The 20077-nt window shown below is 42.3% G+C and overlaps 1 protein-coding gene across 3 annotated transcripts in view; it reads right to left on the bottom strand.

Annotated features, from left to right (window-relative positions):
- agbl1 (AGBL carboxypeptidase 1) overlaps positions 1 to 20077 on the bottom strand; it is a 149907-nt gene that overhangs the window by 58527 nt on the left and 71303 nt on the right. For all 3 annotated transcript variants that reach the window (XM_088080630.1, XM_042496838.2, XM_088080631.1), the window contains 6 exons: positions 17061 to 17253; positions 10807 to 10897; positions 8610 to 8873; positions 5949 to 6032; positions 5731 to 5811; positions 5395 to 5543 (listed from right to left, as the gene is read on the bottom strand). In XM_088080630.1, the coding sequence (XP_087936756.1) occupies positions 5395 to 5543; positions 5731 to 5811; positions 5949 to 6032; positions 8610 to 8873; positions 10807 to 10897; positions 17061 to 17253 (862 nt within the window). The remainder of the gene's footprint in view (positions 1 to 5394; positions 5544 to 5730; positions 5812 to 5948; positions 6033 to 8609; positions 8874 to 10806; positions 10898 to 17060; positions 17254 to 20077) is intronic.

Genomic DNA, 20077 nt, shown 5'->3' with positions numbered 1-20077 from the left:
CCGCGTCGGAAGCTGATTTTTCGCGCAATAGAGCCTCCGTCAGGGGACGGAGCTCTCCGCTGCTGCAGACGGAGCTCTCCGCTGCTAGGTGGCTACATGTTAGCATTACTAACGTCACGTATTATGAATGAATTTATGAGATTTTAATGTCCCTCTAAGTTTAACATATCTGGCGTTTGATTTTCAAATGAGTAAAAACCCACATTAAGTTAAATCAACGCTCCGATCTCCGCTCTGTGCCGCCATTATTTTTGAAGATCGCGGGCGCGCAAGGAATCTTGGGAAATGGAAGGCCGCGAAGGATAGTAGCGATGTGTCCTCCAAACAGAGGGAAAAGGAGGACGCATTTGTGGGCTGCGAAAGGAGGAGCCTTCGACTTGTGACCAAATGGGACAGCCTTCGCGCAGCGCTGTGACGTAATTGGCCTTCGAATGCAGCCTCCGAAGGATGCAGACCCTGAATTGGGACACAGCTTATATTCCACCACATGTGCTTCAGTGACAAAGAGTCATTATATGCCACAGATTTGGTCTATTCTAACCAAATTTTGAGTCTTCATAATTCAGTTTATGGCATGAGGGCATATTCAGTAATTTTAGTTAATTTGTATGCAACATTAGATGTATCTTGACACAAAGATATCCAAGAATCTCCAGATATAGTCTAGATATGTTTAAAATTCAGGAAGGACACTTTCAGATTCTTGGGCTTTGGCACAATGAACATTTCTGCAACTGCCAAATACAATAATTAGTAACATAGCATTTAAAGGAATGCACGATAATTATTGGTCTGATAATGGGACAGATAATTGCGATAATTACATTTTTAGCCAATAAATAGAGCTGATAACACTCAGCATAAATTGTTTTGATTTCACCCATGTTGCTCATGGTTATGCTCTGCTAATGCTACACACTGCATATGCTGTTCATGACATCATACTGCTGTGCCTGCTAGACTGGTTGACAACATGTCATTCACAGTCAGCAGTGTGGGCTTTAGGATAGGCTTTATGTTCTACAAAAGCTATTTCCTTTTTGAGCATAACAGTCTACTATCTATCTGTATTTGTCAGTGTTTTTTCTACAGACTAAGCAGCTGTAGGCTTTTGGTTGTTTAAAAACTTTTATATTTTTATTGAGTGATACAGTTACTCTGGTTTGACGGATTGTCAGAGCATTTCATTTGAAAACAAAATGTCCATTTTAAGAGTCAGAACTGTTCTTGCTTTTGTTGTGATAACTGAAGTGATGTCAGTTATATTTGGTTAGGTCAAAGTTATAATGTTAAATTCATCTATACTCACTACATCTCACCCTTTCAGGTAATGAAAAACTAACAAAAAGAAATTATTGGTTAACTGTATCTTATCGGTCATGATCGGTCAGCTGAAAAAAAATAATTATCATGCATCACTAAAAGTTTATGTTATTTGATGTAATTTGCTCTGCATTACATTAAAATAAAATGTTTTTGCTGTTTCATATGAGTTATACATAAACAGAATTTCTAGGAGACAAGTTGCCTGGTTAAAGTCCTGTCGCGTCAGTCAAGTTTCCTGACGAGCAAAAGGAAGCATGGTGAGCTTGTAGCTTTGACACAAACTCTCCACTTCAGTAACCACAGTCTTTCTCTGCACAGGGTTTTAGCCTCTGAGCTGGAAGCATCAAATCTCTAGAGATTCAAAAAAGAAAGTTGGATTACTTTCTAGTCTCTCAGCACATTGCAAGAAAAGCCATTTTCTGTACAAAGGGAGACTATTTTAGAAAAGCCAGCCTCTCTTCCACTCATTCACTTCTTCCTGAGATGAAAACAATTTCCCAAGGGACATTAAAAGGAGCTGTTTTTCAGTTATGAGGAGCATATATATATATATATATATATATATATATATATATATATATATATATATATATATATATATATATATATATATATATATATATATATATATATATATATATATATATGAAATTGTGTGTAGTATGTTTGAAAGAACTAAGATTGTTCCTGGATATACTGCGTGCATTTTGCAATCCCTTTGTGTGTGTATTTAGTTGTAACTCATGGTGTATAATGGCAGGACCCACTGCTGAGCCTGTAGTACTGCCTTAAGTATGGGAGCAAGAAAACACAGCAAGAAGTCTGCTCAACCCCTTATTGTGTGTGTGCGTGTGTGTGTGTGTGTGTGTGTGTGTGTGTGTGTGTTTGTGTGTGCATGCCCGTATGTTTGTCAGAGACTGAGCTCTGATATACGATCAGAGTAGAAAAGGCAGTGTAAATAAGAACGTTGCATGGATAGAGTTGAAGGGGGCAATAACACTGCACACACACACACACAGCCATCCAGCAATGTTTCTACATCGTTCTGGTGAATGAGGTCAGTTTTCATAACAAGGACTGATGATACACAATGCACCTTTATATTGAGTTTAAGGGGCCATTTACGCAATAACGATCATGAAACGTTATACTTTTGTTGCAGTTTGGCCTTAAGTTCACACAACCACAGCGTTTTGAGGGCCTGAAAGCTCAAACTTTTGAAACCAGGTTCCAGAGCTGTGTTAAGCAAAGCACGGTCCTGTGAGAACTGTGATGTCACAGCCACATTTTGCACACGCCAGTGGTGTTCCTCTATGATTATTCATTTCAAAGTTATAGCACCAACAACTGGCCTGGCATGCTTACTACAGCATTTTTTGGTTGTTTTTGCAGATCCCTGTACAGGATTGTTCTCACAATGTTATCACATGAACATTTTTTTTAATGCAAAGCCAGAAACCAGAGAAGAAAGTCTTAAACTTATAATGTCATGGGGTATTATATCAGGAGCTGCTTCACTGACAGTAAATGGGAAATTTAATGGGAGTATGATTTTGTGGACCCACAAAATGTTTGCTTTCTTTTTTTTAAATTCAGGATGAGCTTTATTCTATTGAGTGATCTCAGTTCTGAAAATGAAAGATAGAAGAGGAAGGTGGAAGGTAGATATATTGGTCATTTTTTAAACAGAGTTTAAAACAGAGTTTTAAACAGACTTGAAAAAAATGAAATTGCAATTATCCTTGATCCTGCTACATCTTTGGACTTAAAGGTTGAGTTGATTAAAATCAGCAGCTAAGATTCCATCCGGTTACTCAGGCATGTTGCTGCTGTTTAATTCCTGCAGTGCATTTGTTTAATTTGCATCAGAGTCTTGTGTCCAAAGGGTTCCCACAAGGTCAGTCCATCCAGTGCAACAGCTTGATCTGGGACATCAGGTGTTAACCATATCTCTGTGAAGATGTGTGCAGAGCAGTCCCACATCTCCCGTTGCTGAGTGAGCCAAAATCACATCTCATCCACTTCACTCTCGTGCAATCAGACACTAGACAGAAAAGGGCTTGTTGGAGGAACAGCTCTTGCCTCACCGTGATACTGACTCTTCTCCCTCTTTTTGTCCCACACTTTCAGTTTCGTTTCTCCCTGCTGGTCCAACTGGTTTGTTGGCACATGCCATCTGTGGGGACCCTTTTGCGGTCCGCTGCATTCAGTCCAAACCCCGCACAACTTTTCCCAATGCTGATAACTGCCACTCTATCGTAGAAAAGTCGTGCTTCAACAGAAGGGGCCATGGTGTTGAAAAACCGTAGCTGAATGAGCTTTAATCGCATCTCATCCACTTTTTTCTCCCGCGAGCTGACATTAGACAGAAGAAGGATTGGAGGAGGAACAGCTCTAGGTCCAAGTTGGGTCAGCCTTGCCCTGATCCCAGCTCTCCTCCCACTCATTGTCTGGTGCCTTCGGTTTCATTTCTCCACTCTGGTCTGACTTGCCATTGCAGGCAACACCAGGGTATCACACAAACCTCATGGGGATTGTTGTTGACAAGGTACACAAAGGGTAAATATAAATAAATTGTAATTTTTTATCTACTGTTACTGTCTAGTGTAATGACTGTTTGTGCAGTAAAGGCTTGTGCTAATGTCAGGATTGGCTGAAGGAGTCAGGGTGAGTACTCCTGCCCACTGAAATCATTTGAGGTGGCAGGGAGTCCAGACTGATCCAGAAAGAGAAACACAAAGTTAAGCTCATGTCATCAGGATGGTCTTACCAGGCTATCATTATCCTAGTTAGATCACTGCGCTCTGAAAATGCAGGGTTACTTGTGGTTCCCAAAGTTTCCAAAAGTAGGATAGGAACCAGAGCCTTCAGCTACCACGCTCCTCTCCTATTGAACCATCTTCCAGTTTAGGCTGACATAGGTTTAACCTGCCAGGGGACTTCCTTTGATACGCTGAGCTTCTTTTCCTTTCTCAATGCCGCCATCAGAAAATCATGCATTCTGTTAACTGCATTGCCATTTGCAAGCTTAGCTTAGCCTCAGTAGTTTAGCTTAGCCTTACATCTGTAATAGCCATGTGGTACTGTCACTACCTAGGGCTCGCGATTACGGAGCCTGGGTCTGTTGAACTGCACTACGCTAATCCTGTTGCCTCTCGGGAGCATTCCTGCTCCCTTGTTTCCTAGTTTTCCCAGATCCTGGCCGTAACCTTGACTGTGCCTGACCATGGTGATAGCTGTGCTAATGCTGCGACCCTGCCTTTGGTTATGCTCGTGCTGTGGCTGTACTGATACTGTGCCCCCCGCTCGCCCTGATCGTGGTCTGGTCCTGGTTGTGCCGATGCTGTGATCTTGCCTTTGGACACCTCCCTATCAACATATCAACATATGAATTAGACTCTTATCATCACCCTCAATATCATCATAGAGTGCAATTAATAATTTCACAGCTATCGTTATTGTAATATGACATGCATCTGTTTCTATTATTGCTGTGCCTCTCTCCCCCTCTCTCCCCCTATCCTCCCCTCTCTCTTTCTCTTTCCCTTTTGCCATTATTGTTTTTCATTTGTTATTCACGACATGTATTGCACGTCTGTCCGTCCTGGAAGAGGGATCCCTCATCATTCTCTACTGCTCTTCCTGAGGTTTCTTCCTTTTTCCCCCAATGTTACAGAGGTTCTTTTTCGGGAGTTTTTCCTTGGGTGATGTGAGGGTCTAAGGGCAGAGGGATGTCGTAAACTGTAAAGCCCTCTGAGGCAAACCATGTTTTGTGATAATGGGCTCTATAAATAAAACTGACTTGACTTGACTAGTGGAAGCTGGTAACATTTAAATATCAATTGACCAGTAATGCAAAGAAGCAGCACCTTATTACATAATTGAATCCTGTATAATGCATCAATTCCATCAATAAATTAATGAAGAAGTGTCATTTTGAATGAGATCTGTAACATTTACAACAGATGTTATATAAGTTGTTTCCAAAACATACACACACATACACACAGATGCATGGTCCCGCCCAGGCCTGCACACACGCATGTACTCACACACACACCTTCTCACCATAGTTGAACTGGCTGTTGCTCTTCTCACAGTTGATGACATTAAACCTGTAGGAGACGTCTGCCACCATGTTACTGACTTCAAAGTAAAACCACTGGGTGTGCTGGTTACAGTTAGCATCTGCATTCAATATGAGGTCATATTCATGTCTACAGAGGAGAAGAGAAGAAGAAAAGACACTGCTACAGTGATTTTATCTGGACTGAACTTTAGCTTACTGAGTTAGGACTGTAGAGAAGGAAATATATGACACACTTGCTTCTCATTCTTAGAACTTGTGGTCATAGTGTATGTGTGTGTGTGCGCGCACGTGTGGGTGCTTGTGTGTGTTCATACCTGCGGACCTGGATAGCCTTCCTTAGGTTCCCACATTCAAATTTAGAGAAAAACCTCAAGGAATCAGGTGGACACTGAAGACTGACAGACAAAGAGACAGATGATTTAATGGATTTGAAATTAAATGTTTACAATCTAAATCCAAACCTCATCTTGTAAATTAAATACCTTGATAAATATCTATGCTGTGTTTGTGTGTATTAGTGTTGTTGACTTACCTGCTGTCTTCCAGGTCAAACACAACCTGGTTGATGATGTCAGCAGTGTTCAGGAAACGCTGGACATCTTCCAACACTTTCTGCCTGGTTAAGACAAGCACATGCAGACATACCATCTGTCCTGATTATCTGTAGATATTGCATCATGTTTTTTATGGTGAATGTGTTCAAGAAAGAAGCACTTACTTAAGGCTTCAGCTGTTCTTCTGTCTTTCTAACCACAAACTGTCACTCTCGCTTCCACCAGCTAATAACATCATCACCATCAACTAGAGGCCTTGTATCATTTTCTTGCTATATGCTGTAAAGTAATTTTATTCAGGTTCTGTGCTTGTGAACAATTCCAAAGTACCGGCACTTTGCATGAAAATATACATTTATGTCTCTATATTTCTACTCCACCGCCTTCAAAGGTCTAGAGTGTAGGATTTAGCAATGAGGTTGCAAATTGCATCCAACTGAAACTTCGTCAATGTTCCAAGCATGTGAGAACTACAGCGGCCGACACAAAAACATGAAAACGCTATAGCATAGCATTATTCTTTTGCATCATCCAATCAAATCCTTTTGCATTGAATCGCACTGTGTTGATTTAGATTGTGTTGAATCACACTGTATTGTGATTGGGGTGTGAATTATATTGTACTGGTAGTTGCTGCATATGTATTTTTAATGTATCATTGAGATATGCATCATACGGGCCTCACATCAGAGATGCCCAACCCTAGTGTGAATGATCAAAGAAACTGAGTAACTTGTACAGTATCCTCAGCCACCAGTGTATGAATGTGTGTGTGAATGGGTGATTGTGACTCGTAGTGTGAAAGCACTTTGAGTGGTCAAAAATTACAAGAAAGGCACTATGCAAGTACAGTCCATTTACCATTTACATTGGAAACCTATTCTTTACAGGATGGAGAAAAAATGTTTTCAAGTTTAGGCCTACATGTTCTTAAAATGACAAGTTCTAATGAATCCATGTTGAAGTATGGTTCATGAATAACCTTTTTTTGTATAAAAGTACTTACCGGTATGTTTAAACTGTAATATAAAACCTGAGGCTGATTTGATGCTATAAACAGCTGCACTCTCTATCAGCAGCAGTCAGCATAAACATGAAGAGGGCCACTCTGAAATGAAAGGAACAATGTGGAGACTAACATTTCTCTCTGCTCACAACTCTCTGTCTCTTGTCATCAGCCGAAGTCTGTGTTAGACACCTACACAAAGGCGTAATAAAAGAACAGATGGGGATATAATGGAGTGTGACAAGAAGACTTAGAAAGGCTGCAGGTGTGTCGGAAGATAGTAATAAGTGAGAGGAAAATTGAAAAATAAAAATGGGGGGTTGTATAAGAAACAGAGTAGGGGTTAAAAAAGAAGAAAGGGTGAGATCAGCTGTTTGGGTCTCAACTAAAATGTCTCTCCTGGGCTTCTGCTGCCACTTTGGGGCCCTGTGAGCCCCTCAAAGACAAAACTTTTGCTAGACATGAAAAATGTCAAGTACCTCTTAAGGGATTATTATAAACACTTTCTTGCCCAGGTACATATACTGTACCTGACATGATATATATGGCATAAATGGGAGGGGCACTGTAACATTAACGTAAAATTTCTTGTTTAAAGATGTACCACAGCTAAAGTGACGGGGATGAAAGGACACTTTGATTAGCAAAAGTTAATTTGTCTTCCTCACTCGAGTGACATAGATAAGAGGACAAAACGCAATTAATTAAATATGAATCCCAATAAATAAAAAGAACTATGGATGAAACAAGCATTGTACTCAACAAATAATTTGCCTGTTCCACAGTTTAATAAGGCATCACAGAGGCAACCAAGCCTGCAGTAAAAACAGTGTTGGCTTGGCTGTGGCTCAGTGGCAGAGCAGATCGTTCACAAATCGATAGGTTACCGGTTCGATCCACAGCTCTTTCAGTCAACATTAACAAGTAACCTGAGTAGCAGGTGGCACCATGAACAGTAACCTCAGCCACCAGTATGTGAATGAGTGAATGTGACTCCGAGTGTGAAAGTGCTTTGAGTTGTCAAAATGACCATTGCCAAATGAACAGTGCCATGCAATTGCAGGTCCATTTATCAGCTACCAATAAGGTAAAGGTAGAAGATAGATTAATTGGTCATTTTTTAAACTAAGTTTAAAAAATCGAAATTACTTTTGTCTTTGATCCTGCTACATCTTTGGAGTTGAAGGATGAGTTGGATAAAATCAGCAGCTACTATCAAAATTCCATCTAATAACCAGCCTATATGCTGCCAGCATTATGTAAAAGGTAAATGTACTTGCATTTGTATCATCCTTTTTACTCCTCTGACCACTCAAAGTGCTTTCACATGTCATTCACCCATTAACACATACACACACAAACACACACACACACACACACACACACACACACACACACACACACACACACACATTCATACACCCGCATCCGAGGCTACCATACAAGGTGCCACCTGCTACTCAGTTTTTAAGCATTTATACACACTGCCATCAGGTGCAGTTTGGGTTTCAGTATTTTACCCAAAGATACTTTGACATGTGGAGTAAAGGACCAACCTTTGATCTCTTAAATCAATCTCTTTGTTCATGGTACATGATATGTCCCACACTGCCATCAGTTAAGCATGAATTACCTCTGTATGTTGGGTTTGCGTGGGGCCATAGTTTCATGTCCTGGTGGTGGGAAGTGACCCCAGAAATCAGGAAAAGCCAGAATGCTGAACCCTGGAATAGATTTGGTTTGGGCAGCTGCAGCTTGGTATAGCTTGGGGTCATGATGCGGGATACAGGCTCCATGTCTCTCCAGTACCCTGTCTATCACGGTACGATGGTAGGATTCCTCTGCATCCTCGTCATCATCTGGCTCATCTGCTCTCTCACCTCCTGGGGCTTCTCCCCTAGGACAAGGAAACAATGATTGTTTCAATCAAAGGCAAACAGCAAGTAACCATTTACCTCCATCCATTTTTAACTTGCAATGGTTGTCGCTGTCTTCAGAAAGTGGATCAACTCCAATCTCAACTTTAAGCCACACATTGATCATGTAATGAAGAAAGTCAATTTTGGTCCTCGTGGTCTGTGTCGCTCCAGATATTGTTTTACATTTAATGTAACAAACTTGTGCTTCCAATAATGCTATGCTAACATTGTTTATTTGAGTGTCCTAAAACCGATCTTCACCTCCTCAATTTAACAGACCCTGTAGATACTAGGTTGTTCTTTTTTACAAACTTCACAATGTTAGATGGCTCCCTCTTGATACGAGATGTCAAGCACACTGTCTGCATTTTATTTGTAGATAAATTAACTTTAACTATCCTCATTGTCTAAAACATTGTTCCTCCTTTCCTGTCATCATTTCACTTATTTAAGAATGTTCTGTATTCTCATCTTAAAACAATTTGCAAGTGTTTTTAGTAATGCCATCACTGACCCTTTCTCTCTTTCTCTGTTCAGATTTTGATCCCTGTTCTTTTGATTGTGTTTAGTCAGTAATCTATAGCGCATGGTCTAAAGTGCATGGTGCAAATGCGTTTAGAGCGTGCCAAAATCCATTTTGCTGGTTAAATGAAAGATAATTTGGGTGCTAGACGCAGCCCATGGTACAGAGGGGTTGTATTTAGACTCCAGATTAGTCATGGGTGTGTTTTGGACGGAGCATGAATTAACCAATCCATGTGTCAGCTCCCATTCCCTTTAAAAGCCAGGTGCGCCAGGAATTGGCAGATTGTGATCTAAATGACGGATTTGACCAATTACAGATGTGAGAGGTGTTCTGCTGAAGAAACCGAGAGCGAGCAGATAATTCGCAAAGCAGCAGATATCCGCCAAAAGCAGTAGAGGTAAAGCAGGCATGTGGGACGAGCCGGCTGATCTCTCAGTACACGTGTTGTTGCTGGCATATTTGGGTAAATTGGCATCAGCACTTGCAGCTCAGCAACACACCGTCCTATGTCCCGTGCCCTCATTTATGCCCAAGAGACATCCAAGATGCATATCAATGTTGTGCAACACACAACATGCCACAAAGAATGCTGGGACTTTGAGGGCTGTATAGTGATGTTCCACCTGAGCTATCCAAACACCTGAACTGCATGCAGGTGCATCTTGCTATCTGAATAATCTGCCCTTTAAATAGCAGGAAACAGAGCCGCTGACTTTAGACCAGCTTTTATTTGGTCAGTGGTGCATTTGCTTTCTGTTGCCTCAAAATAGAAATCTGCCAACAGTGCGCCTGACCACACCTCACTTTAAGACCGACATGCTCAAGGGCACACAGAAGGGTGCAGGTGCATTTGTTATTTAAGGGGGTAGGTGCCGGGCTTGAAAATGACAACTCCTGTTCAGGAGAAAGTGCTTCTTCAGAGAACAACATAGTATATTTGAAGAGAATAATTAATGGCTTATCAGCTGGTTCTGACTGCCAAGACTGACACTAACATGTGCACAGAAACACTGTCACCTCTGTCTCCTGGATACACTTCTGCACATACTGGTTTAGTGTATGAGGCCTATTTTGAGTGACCCACCAGGACTTACCGATGGCTAAATAACTACACACGAGCTCACTCACTAAAAGAAATGAGGGCTAAGCAGATATACAAATCATTGTTTACATTCAGTCCAAACGTATATAGTGAAGTTCTGAAGATGGTAATTTACAGTTTACAAGGATTGTGTGAATGATGCAGTCAGTTTTAAAGTAATGGCACTGTCCTCAACCAATTCCTTCCTTTATGCTTATAGATTACATGTCCCCTCATCATTAAAACATCATGACAGATGCCTTGTTCAAACATTCATGCAGAGAAAGTAGGTGTTTCAGTGTACCTTGCCTCTCTGACCATGGTCTTAAATCTGGGGCTGGTGCTGAGGATGCTGCTGTGACTGTGGAAATCACGGGCCTCTAACTGGGCAGCAACTGGAAAAAACAATGCTGTGCTATTTAAAACAAAGAAGACTTGTGCAGAAATGAGCTAATCATGATGAAAACATTGTCTCCACATGCAGACGTTGCTGTTTAAGTGCTGTGTCAGTAGAATTAGTGAGAAGGGAAGGTACTTACCAAATCAATTGCATTAAAACAACATGTGGCATTCACCTAATACAGACTTAACTGGAAATCATGCTTAACTATAACTCATATTTAAACTATAATGAGCCACAGGCTGCTGTGGTGATTACAAATGTGAATTTATGTTTTTGAATGGTAAAGCAGTTTTAAGTAGTGGCAATCTACAGCAGATAAGCAGCTGGAGGGCGCTGTGGGTAGACAATAAATGGGAAACTTCTGCTGGTCTTGAGGAGCTGCAGCATTTAAAACTGTAATCTCTACTACACATTTACTTGATATGCTCACTAAACTTAAACTCTTTGCTCTAATCACTCTGGTTTATAAAGGGCCTCCCAGAGCCTATTGGAGACTGTGCTATTTCGCCTCCCGCCAACATTAAAAAACTCTTTACTGGTTGTATTTGAGACAGTATTGATCACTGTTATAAAGTAAAAGTATAAACAGGCTGATATGTCACCTGGGAGCAATCGACAAGTTGACTACTTTTTGTGAGTAGTCAATGAAGACGAAAATTCAGTTGTTGTGAATGCCCTGATGAATAGTTGCACACTGTGCAATTAGCAGGGTCTAACTCTCATTAATGACAATAATATTTTTTCAAAGCATGAACATAATTATTCTGTGGCTATGGCTGAAGTTACGGAAGCCCTAAGCGGACGTGTTTTTTTTTTTTTTTTACAAGCCGTTTTCTCGATATACCGAGTTTGTTTTCCTGAGATATTATCTCATTATCTCGAGAAAACGAGCTTTGTTTTCCCGAGATATTAAGTCGTTATCTCGAGAAAACAAACTTTGTTTTTTGGTTTGTTTTTTTAAACTTTATTGAATGAACGCGTCAGAAGAAGAAGTGGGTGGATGATGTGACAGCAGGTGCCGTGCCAGCGCGATAAATGCGATGCAGAGTTCTGCACGCATAAAAGCACCGGAGGAACAGTATAATAATCTAGTTATGATTACTGATGAATTTGGGTGATGTGTTCCTGTAATAATCATCTTACCTTGCGCATTTGCAAGGTAAGATGCACATCAGAAGAAGTGGCGGGTGGATGATGTGACAGCAGGTGCCGTGCGGTGTTCAGTGCGGACAAATGCGCAAGGTAAGATGATTATTACAGGAACACATCACCCAAATTCATCAGTAATCATAACTAGATTATTATACTGTTGGGTACGTGCAGGGCTTAGAACCTGCACGATTTGTTATGCTTGAATTCTCGAGATAACGAGATAATATCTCGTTATAATCTAGATAATATCTCGTTATATCGAGAAACGGCTTGTAAAAAAAAAACACGTCCGCTTAGGGCTTCCGTACTGAAGTACAATACATGCATTAGTATTTTATTTTGAAAAAGATTTTTGCCCAGGTCATTCTGTGTTCATTTGACAGTGTGTTATTACAGCCAATATACAGTTAACTACAACATATTTCATCATACAATATAATATAACTGACTGATGTGGGAGTAATTTTATAATTAAAAAAACTGTACACTTTAAAAAAATATATTTGTGTTTTTCATAAATAGCATGAAATGAATTACTGGCCGAGAGTGTACACTGCATAACGTTAAAGTTGTGTAAGAATATACAGAATATAATGTGTAATTATACATGTAAATGTATGACTAACGGCATGGTCAAAAGACATAACAACAAGATTAGTGTTATCACATAACATAAACAGACATAGTTATTTTATGGCCTGTCTGAAGGCTATTTTTACTGCCCTCCATGTTGAATTAGTTAAATCTGCACTAATCCATACTTTTACACCAAAACTGACTCAAATAAATGTGAAATTTGTAAGGTACAAGGTACAAGTTAACTTATAATTTAAGGTGATCCTAAATCCTGCTCCATCTTTTGGCATCAAAGGAGGCACGCCTGCCAATAGGGGGGGACAAACAGGTCTGTTGTCGCAGGCCCAGGGTAGGGGGGGGGGGTCAAGAATCCCCCCACCCCAACACAAAAATGGTTTGGCTATTGATCAAAATTTGATGTTATTTGATTTGAAGTTCAGTACCGTCAAAATGTCCAGTAAGCACATGTCCAGTGCTCAGAAAAAGAAAAGAAAAGAGAAGAAGAGAAGAAGAAAATAGAGGCCTTAGAGATTTTCTGAACAAATATTTAAAAAAAGATGACGGTGAAGCTGGGACTTGTAAAGTCAACGTAGAGCAAAGTAAGAAACAGCGCCAACGTTTACCAGCCTTGTCTCAGCCTTGAGACAGAGAAGATGAGACAGAGAGGAGAGAGCTCCAGCTGCAATCAAGATGACAGAGAGAGCGATGCGGAAAGCACTTGCTGTCCCACAACGGAGGGACAGAGTCAGGCTGCCAGTGTGAGAGACGAGAGAGAGAGAGAGAGAGAGTCACAGTGGAGCAGGAGGGGCCAGCTGTCACGGAGTGGAGGGACAGGGTCAGGCTGCCGGTGAGAGACAAGAGAGAGACAGGGAGCATCACAGTGATGCAGGAGGGGCCCACTGCTTCGTCTGAGGGTCTGAGCAGGCTGGATCAGAGACTGAGCAGACACTTGATTTCAGTGATCTTACATTTTGGCCAAATAACATGACAGACATCATATGTGTCATAGCAAAATAAACGCCATTCTCTGAGAGGGCAAAGGAATTGCCAGAAGATGCAGAGGGTAGGGAATTCCCAAACTATTTGACATTTTCCACATCCCACAATGGACGGGAAAAAATCGATAGGGAGTGGATAATATATAGCAGCTCAAAAAAGGCCTTATTTTGAATACCATGCTTGCTCTTCTCCTGTGAAGTAGAGAAAAGGTCAGCTAGTGCACTAAATTCCACAGATGGGATGAAAAAATCCAATATAAAAAACAGAAAGCTTTATGAGAGATTTCCAGAGCGCACAGCCCTGGGGGGCTCCACGGTTGAGCACTAATGTAGAGGAGGTGTGGCTGCCAATTCGAACTCTCTGGGGTCTGCATGTAAGGAAGTCCAGTAACCAGTTGGAGAGTGTTGAACTGAAGCCCAGATTCTTAAGTTTTCCAAACAGCTTCATGGGAAAGATTGTGTTGAATGCTGAGCTGAAGTCAACAAACAGCATCCCGGTGTAGCTGTTCTTATTCTCCAGGTGAGTGAAGACTGAGTGAAGAGCAGTAGATATGGTGTCCTCTGTGGATCTTTTAGTTCTGAAAGCATACTGGTGAGGATCCAGGTTGGCAGTGATGTTGTTTTTGATGTGCTGGAGAACCAGTTTTTCAAAGCACCTCATTAAGGATGGGGGTAATCAATAGTCATTAAGACTAGACACAGCAGACCTTTTAGGGACAGTCTCTTGTGAGATTGAGATGTTAAAAATGCCAGTTATAACGTTAAGCTGATCAGCACAAGTTCTTAGTACTCATCCTGGAATGTTGTCTGGGCCTGTGGACTTGTTTATATTCACTCTCAGCAGGAGTTTTCTCACATCTGCTGTGGTCACTGAGAGTGGCCGGTCCTCTGAAAGTAGGGTAGACTTCACACTTGAGTCCTTATTGAGGAGGTCGAAGCAAGCGAAAATGTGTTCAGCTCATCCAGTAGCGTGGCCTCACATATGATGGGGGCACTCCTGCTTCTGTAGCCTGTGACATTTTGAATCACCTGCCACATATATGTTGCTGTTGAGGTCTCTTTCCATCTCTGCTGGTGTCTCCTCTTAGCCTCCTTGATGCCAGCTCTCAGTCGTGTTCTGGGGATGATGTATGCCTCCTAGTCCCCTGACTGACAAGCAGCTTTTTTAGCTCTGAGAAGAGAGAGCCTTCACCTCTCCATTCATCCAGGCTTTCTGGTTGGGGAGTAGTGGAGCATTTAGAACCAGGGAGACAGATATGTCCCTGACTTGGCAGAGACCAAGACAGAGCTAAAAGAGAGTGTGCATTAAACTTATATTCAACAGGTGGACACAAACACAACTCCAAATTAATGGTAACTGCTGAATATGTAAGAGAAAAAAAAAACTTTTTTGCCATTATCACTTTCTCAGGTGATGTTATGTCAGTGTTTTCAGATTTTTCTGCTGTCCCTCCAAAATCTATGAATGTATCTTGTAGGAGATGGAATGGTAACAACTAGATGTGGTTGGGCTGACCTCTACACATGGCACTGGTTCTGGGACCAAACTGCTGAAGAGGGGCTGGACTCTCACCTTATCTGGAGTTGCCCGGATGCAAGACGCCAAGATACTCATGCGTTCCCAGCTAAGCACGGCTGGGCTGAATTTCAGCCTGGGAAATGACTGACTGTTTTTGTGCTTATGCAACAAACAGCAGTTTGGAGTACCAGCCTTCCAGTCTCCCCAATCTCTGGGGGTTGTCCTGGAGTGGAGAAGTTTTTCTAAGGGTCATGGGTAATGAGGAACAGCCTGCTTGATCTGAACCTGAGTGGTGCTATGTTATTGTACTTCTGTGCTAGTCATGGATTGGCCGTAATGAACACCATGTTGAAGCACTGGGCAGTCCATAAGTGTACTTGATACCAGAACACTGTAGGCCAAAAATCAATAATTGACTTTGTGGTCGTATCATAAGATCTGTGGCTATATGTCTTGGAGTCGTCAGTGAAGAGGGGAGCAGAGCACACAACTGATCACTTGATGGTGAGCTGAATAAGATAGTGGGGGAGACTGTGGACAGACCTGGTAAAATGAAAGTGTAGAGGGTGAACTGGGAATGTCTGGCTGAATCCTTTGTCTGTGAGGTCTTCGACTGCCACTTCCGGGGTAATGTTTTATGCATTCTTGGCAAGGCTGGGCCATGCTCAAAGCCTATGTTGTGGAGATGGCTGCTAAAAGTTGCAGTCAGAAGGTTGTGTGTGCCTGATGTGGTGACAACCTAAGAACCTATGGATGGACACAAGTGGTGTAGAAGGCCGTCAAGTTTAAGAAGACAACCTTTCCAGCATTGCTGGCCCAAGGTTCTCCTGAAGCAGTAGACAGGTAGTGGTTGGTCAGAGGTTTTGCAGCTGTGTCAGTGACCAAAGCAAAAACCCAGATGTAGGAGGAGTTTGGATGGCTATGGAGAAGGACTTTCAGCTTGCCTCAAGATAGTTCTGGCAAAGTGTTTGCTCTAGGAAGGGAAAGCAGGGCTTGTCTCTGGCTGTGTTCATCAGGGGAGGAAAACTGCTGACTGAGGATATTGTCAATCAGTAGACACTTTAAGGCTGCATCCAACTGTCGAACCTTGGATTCAGGAGGAGCAATGTTGATTCCTTCCTGTGTTAAATTATCTTGGGGTCTTGTTTACAAATGAGGTAAAATTAAGCATGAGATGGACAAGCAATTTGGTTTGGAAGTAGCAATGCAGGTGCAGACTGGGACTGTTGCGATGAAGAGATGCTTTGGAATTACTCGTCCATCTACATCCCAACCCTCACCTATTTTCATTAGCTTTGGTAGGGACCAAAATAATGAGATTGCAGATAAAAGCTGGTAAACTGTGTATCCTCCATAGGGTGTCTAGGCTAAGCCTTGAAAAGTAAAGGTGAGGAGCTCTGACACCCACTGGGAGCTCAGAGTAGAACCACTGCTCTTTCACGTATAGGTGTTTCAGGCATCTGATCAGGATGCCTCCTGGGCACCTCCTTTTAGAGCACAAGCCTGATCCTCCCAAAAAGCACTAGTTGACTTCTAACGCTCAACATAGAGCCTGGCTGCTCTTCCTGTCTCTTTCTGTCTCTATGTCTCTCTCTTTCTCTCTCTCTCTCTTTCTCTGCCTGTAGGGCGTTTCCTCTTGGCTGTCCCCTGATGGAAGTTTTCCTGAGACCTGATAACTTTCCAACTGAGGTCTGACATCTGGATTACCTTACTCAGTCTGCTGTCTGCTTGCTTTTCACACTTCATATAAATGGAGAGAACTAGTCAATCCACTTGTTTGTGTGACTGGGAGATAATGTCTTTTTGTACGAGAGCAAGTTATCATGTTTTTGTCTCAGTGTTAATATGGATGTTAGATATTGAGTGTGCCATGTTCATAGTATTATAGATCCATTTGACCTGCCTCTGACCTGGTGTGTGTCCCTCAGGCTCTGTCTCTAAGTTAGACCTAGAAGAGGAGGTCCTCCTTCCTCTGTCCCTCCTGGAGTAGCAAAGAGGGAAACTGTTGAGCAGCACAGCCTCCTCATCTGATGAAGATGATGATGATGATGATGATGATGATGCTGTTGTACTCTTGTCTGGCTCGGAACTCAAATCCAGCTCCTGTGAAACACAGATGTTGGTGTACAGTCATGCAGTTTGCTCAACATGCCATTGTTGACAGCTGCCACAACAACAGCTACATGCATCATACTTTAATTAGTGATCTTTGAAAAGACACATGCACAATCTCAACATATGTGTCACCACATCTGAAGAAGCATCATTTAAACAGACATCAGCTCTGCACATAGGATACAAGCCATTTTAACATTTTAGGAAACAAGAGCTACAGCTAATGAGGAAATTTTACCACTATGACTTTTCTCCAAAAAATCCATCTCAAACAGGCTTTGCTGGTAACTGGACTCTTTGGGTTTTAATTCCAGTAAATACTCATAGCCAATAAGGATGTGCCTAACCCCAAGCATATAGGGAGATGGAGGGCTACTGCACATGCAACACCTACATAGGTCATTTGCCAACCTTCGCTTGGATACCAAGAAGCACAAATGATGGTTACCATTCCCTCCTCAGTACCAGACAGCCTGCTGTGACCTGTTTTGGGAAACATCACTGAAACGAGTAGCTCCAACAACACAGTGCACATCATGAATGCTTCCCTGATGAGATGGAGAGGGAGAGTGTTTTGTGTTCTCTGATGGAGATCCAACACATCAACCTCCTTAAGCTACAGGCAGGTTTTTGGTTCTCCAACATTTCAGGTCCCTAATAGTGTGTGTTGTTGAGCATCTACACCGCAGTGGCCTACATCAACAGGCAGGGTGGAGTTCAGTCCGCTGCCCTGTTAAAGATGGCAGAAAATCTGTTTGTGGGCCTCAGAGCACTTTACATGGCATGCAGGCTCTTCAATTTCCTCAACAGGAAAACAGAAGTTCCGACCTCATGTCAAAGGCCGTCCCCCACCAGACAAATGGAGGCGTCACCACGAGATGGTGAGCCAGATCTGGACTCATTTCTGAAAAGTGGAAATAAAGCTGTTGACTAGCTAATGCAACATCCTGGGCACAGACATATTTGTACAGGTGCCATGGCCAAGGAAGCTGCTTTTCAGGTTTTGGTGACATACCCGTCTTTGTCCACCCTTCTGTGAAGTGGTTCCTGCAGGGGTTCTGGAGGCAATGCCATGTGATGCGTGCCTTTTCCCTGCAATCAAACCTGCCATTTGGTAGCTTCAGGCCTGGGTGAGGCATCCCTTCATGCCCTCTGAGTCCTACTCTCTGAAGGTGTTGTTATTCAAGACAGCTTTGCTGATGACATCGGCTAAGATAGTGTGTGAACTAACTGCCCTATCATTGCACCACGATTACTTGCTGCTTCTTGAGGACTGCATTTAAGCCTCTCTTAGACCAAATCCCTCCATTTGTTCCCAAGAACCATAAGGAGTTGGTTCAGATCAAGAGTTATACAGTTAGCGGCTTTCTGTCTTCCACCCTGTGAACGGGGGACAGGGAGATTGGCTGTATGTCAGCTGTGTTGCACCTGACTCCACTCTGGGCGTTATACACCAAAATGTTTCTGTGCTCCTTAATGATCTGAGAAATTCTGTTTGCAGAATGTCTGTTGCTTGTTTTTTGACCCCTGCAAGTTAAAACCAAAGCCTCACCTAGTTGGTTGCTTACCACCTGGGTTAGCTGGTGTAGCGGCTATTAATAATTACGTTATAATTTGGATTTTGCACTTGTTAAAGTAAAAGGGGCACCATTCTCCATTTAGGAGAAAATTAAATTTTAAATAATAACAGTTTCAAAACATGTCATCACTTTAATCAATCTCACAATCTGTACCGTTTATCCTGTATACACTGATCTTGTTTCTCTCATTAAACAGTATCAACAGACAACGACTTGGCGATAAATGAAATATTTTATTTAGGCTAATAAAATGATGAGTAAATAGAGGAAGTAGTATGACATATAAAGGACATTGAACAAATGAAAGGGAACCTAAGTGGTGTATGTTAAGGTGATGTAAATGATTAATTATGGATAATAGTAGGTAGAAATATGTGACCGTCTAAAGCGTGGATGTGCGCTGAACGGTAAATTAGAATTTAGAAATTTGGCATTAAAGTTTAGCTATATGACAACTCTGATCACTAGAAGATGTTATTCTGCCTACTTTTGCCGACTTGATTAGACTTCTCCAGGGAGGTCCAGGTTGTTGCTTCACTCCAGTGGAGAGCTGCTGCGCATCTTCCAGACGAGGTGACCCACTGAAAGGCGGCGGTGACAGTGCAGGTGGAGTCAGTGTGCGGCGGTCTTTAACTGGCCTCTGTGTCCGCCTCAGCGAACCGGTAAAAGTCTTTAAACAAAGTCTTTAAGGGCAGGCAACGGATGCTGATAGTTTGTGCATTAGGTGTTGCTTCTAGATCCGTGGCAGAGTTGACGGCGGGTCGCGGAATGTCCTTCTCAATTAAAACTCGCAGAAATAATCAAAATGTCATGATTCCTGCATTCTCCTCCTCTCCTTCACTGCCAGTACTTTTCCATTCACCTCACTCTGACCTGCTCTTCCTGCTGACCACGCCCACTGCTGCAGTCTGCTCTCCCCCACAGCTGCAGCTCATCATCAATCAGTCCAGTACTTAAGACACTCGCACACGTTCATTCACTGCCAGATTGTTCCTCTGCCATGCATGACTTTCCAGCGTTCCTTTGCCAGATTACCTGTTGCCGACTCAGCCTGTTCCCGACCAACCCTCCGTGCCTGCCACCCGGTGTACCTACCTGCCTTCTGTCCCTGACCACGTGCTTCGCTTCGGCGTTCTGCAAATCTGACGGCTACACTGGCAAAGACCTCCCCGCTCGACCACGACGATCCTTCAGCCTGCTCCTCGACGGTACCGTTGCATTCTCGGACTGTT

Source organism: Plectropomus leopardus, chromosome 7, assembly GCF_026936395.1.
Source record: "Plectropomus leopardus strain MGB_pleo_1.0 chromosome 7, ASM2693639v1, whole genome shotgun sequence".
Classification (NCBI taxonomy): Eukaryota; Metazoa; Chordata; class Actinopteri; order Perciformes; family Serranidae; genus Plectropomus; species Plectropomus leopardus.
This window is presented reverse-complemented; position numbering and strand designations above follow the sequence as displayed.